The following is a 2787-nucleotide window of genomic DNA, read 5'->3' as shown; positions in this document are numbered from 1 at the left end:
AACGACTGGATGGCGGCGTCGACGTTGGTCGGCAATCAGCCAGTCAACGGCGATCAACGAGATAGCGGTCTACAACTTGGCCGCGATTTGCCTCTATGCGATTACGACCATTTTTTGAAGGCGGGCAGTGGTAAATTGCTGAGGGCGGTGGCAGACGATTGGGCAAATGAAAACGTACATCGTCGCAAGAATTTTCGTATTAACTTAATGCAATATCATTCGTGACTCAAACTTCACCAAAAGGGGCGACCTTACCAATCTCTCCGACCCCGATATCACGGACGATCGCGAGCCGTTGTTGGTACTGGACCGAATGACCTCTTGTTGGGAGTCTGCACATGTAGCATATCGGCATTGACAAGGAATTGGCGCATCGGCGAAATTGACCCGACATAGGGGTGGCTATATCATTTTTTACTCCATCAAAGGTTGACGTCGAGAAGCTCAGAGTGGTATGGTGTCGCACTTGCTTCTTGATCCGTAGCGTGTTGGCGAGGACAGATTGGCCGCCAAGGTATACGACGAGAAAGCAGTAGAACGAGTGCAGTGCAAAGACCTCGTAGCAGTCGCGGATCTTCTCGAAAATCGGGACCATGAGCAAAATGTGGAGGATGTACTTGCGCACGCACACGACCGGGTTGTACGTCAAGTGCGTCCAGATCTCCCAGCCCGAGAGCAGCACCGAGAGAATCGTGAAGATGGTCGAGATCGCGTACCCCAGCGCATTCGCTAAGCTGACGCGTCTTGCTTAGGCACGGGCAGCATAAGAGTTCGTAAACGGCGTCCTTGCCGTTCTCGCGCTCGCCGACACGGAGGTTTTGGACTCGTTTACCTACGGTACTTATGAGCACACTGTAGGTTTGCATGGACCACAACCACAGTCTACCGCATTCTACACAATTGCCCCAAGGATCTCGAAACACCACGGTCTCTACCGACATGGTAAGTGTATATTTCACGCCAGTACAAACTACACGCACGAGTTAGCTTATAAAGTTCGCTGTCGAGCAAGAGATTGGCCACACGTCGGTTCGGGACGAGCTCATTCGGGCTGTTCGCGACAAATTTGGTATCTCGATCTCGTCGTCGCGGGTGACCATCGTCAAGAAGACCACCAAGAAGCGCAAGCTAGCCACGATCAAAGACCAGTTTGCCAAACTCGAGTCCTACCTCAAGAAGCTGGCCGAAGCTAACCCAGGGATGTACGCGGCATTCACGAAGACGGGGTCGTCTTACCACGGAGCGTTCTGCGTACCAGCATGTTTCCGCAAGGACGCGAAGAAGTTCCTTCTACCGATTGTATTTCTCGACGGTATCACGTATATGACTCACAGTTTGTTTCAAGAAATCGTGGCATGCCACATGAAGGAAGACATGCATCAAGTGGGTACTTTGCTTTCGGCAACATCGAAGGACGGCAACGGCAACATTGTACCGATTGCTTTCGCCCTCGTTCAAGGAGAACTCGTCGATACCTGGGACTGGTTTTGCGGACAATTGGCATTAGCGGGTATATCCGATTTCATCGGCTGGTCGTTCGTCTCCGACCGCCATCTTGGTCAGTAAACATGTACTTGTTTCCGCTCTAATTATATGCTTAGGTCTTCTCCTGGCTGTGCCGAAATACTTTCCCTTTGCGCGACACCGCTACTGTCTGAGGCACATTATCCAAAATATCAAACGCTCTCAGGGCGTCGTCTCGAAGCCCGACGAAGGCACCCTTTTCAAAATATCGCGCAGCACATCAAAGGACGAGTTCTTGCAGGCAATGACCGGGCTGCGTGCACGGAAGCCAGGTATAAAGGCCGTACTTGTGCATCAAGTTACGTTGGATCCGTAGCCGTGGCCGAGTCTTCCAACAATTGGCTTGGCGCCGACCTTCGGGGAAGTGATCCGGTAGCAGTGTTCTTCTTCTACTTCGACCGTCTCAACAAGACTTTCAACGAGCGCCTCGAAATGCACTCAAAGGGCTCAGGCATTCTCACGAACAAAGAGGCCAAGGCCTTCGAGGCTCTCTCGATTGAAGCCCGGAAATGCACGGTTGGTGCTCCAAACTTGTGCATCAACCCTCTAATCGCAATCCTTCAGGTTACGGACCTTCGCACAGGCCATAGCTTCAACGTCAAACACTCGAAGCACAAGCAGCCCGACAAGGCACGTTTCGTCGACATTGAAGCAAAGGTATTTTAGTAGTGTTGTCACTTACTTTACCGCCAGTACGCCGTAGACTTGCTACTGCGGTGGTTGGCAAGATCACCTAAAACCCTGCATGCATGCCATCGCCGTTGCGATGCACATCAGCGTCGAACCACTCACTTGGTACCATACAGCCTACAGCCGCGAGGTCTGTGCCGCGATGTACAACAACCCGCTTGTACCTCTCCCACCTCGAGACCTCTCCATGGACAACGACATGGTCGTCGAAAGCTACGACAAACAAATAAAAAAGAGGGGCGCCAAAGGCGGGAAACGCAAAAGAAGTCAGTTTATGTAATATTACATCCGGCTCGTTCTCTTTAATCGTCGTTGGTCTTGCATCGACGTTGGTCGGTAGCCGTCGTCAGACCACCGACTTGCCTCGCGAACACACACACTGTCATTGATTTACCGCCGCCCGCCGACCAATCGTTTGACGTCCATTGCATCAACGATTCGATCGCTGCTGAGTCGTTGGTCGCCGCCCGCCGTCGAGGAGCGTCAGTCGCCGACCAGTCGTTGGTCGCTGCCGAGTCGTTGGTCGCCGCGCGCCGTCGGTGAGCGCCGGGTCGGTCCTCGACCAGTCGTTGG

General features: G+C 52.9%; 1 protein-coding gene across 1 annotated transcript; it reads right to left on the bottom strand.

The window, feature by feature from the left end:
• Window positions 1-422: 422 nt before the first annotated feature.
• SDRG_17355 (hypothetical protein) lies at window positions 423-866 on the bottom strand (the record flags this gene model as incomplete). Its single annotated transcript, XM_008623597.1, has 3 exons — window positions 423-443; window positions 467-729; window positions 842-866. The coding sequence occupies 3 exons, from the start codon at window positions 864-866 to the stop codon at window positions 423-425; spliced, it is 309 nt and encodes a 102-aa protein (XP_008621819.1).
• Window positions 867-2787: the final 1921 nt, after the last annotated feature.

Source organism: Saprolegnia diclina (assembly GCF_000281045.1).
Source record: "Saprolegnia diclina VS20 unplaced genomic scaffold supercont1.289, whole genome shotgun sequence".
Taxonomy (NCBI): domain Eukaryota; phylum Oomycota; class Saprolegniomycetes; order Saprolegniales; family Saprolegniaceae; genus Saprolegnia; species Saprolegnia diclina.
This window is presented reverse-complemented; position numbering and strand designations above follow the sequence as displayed.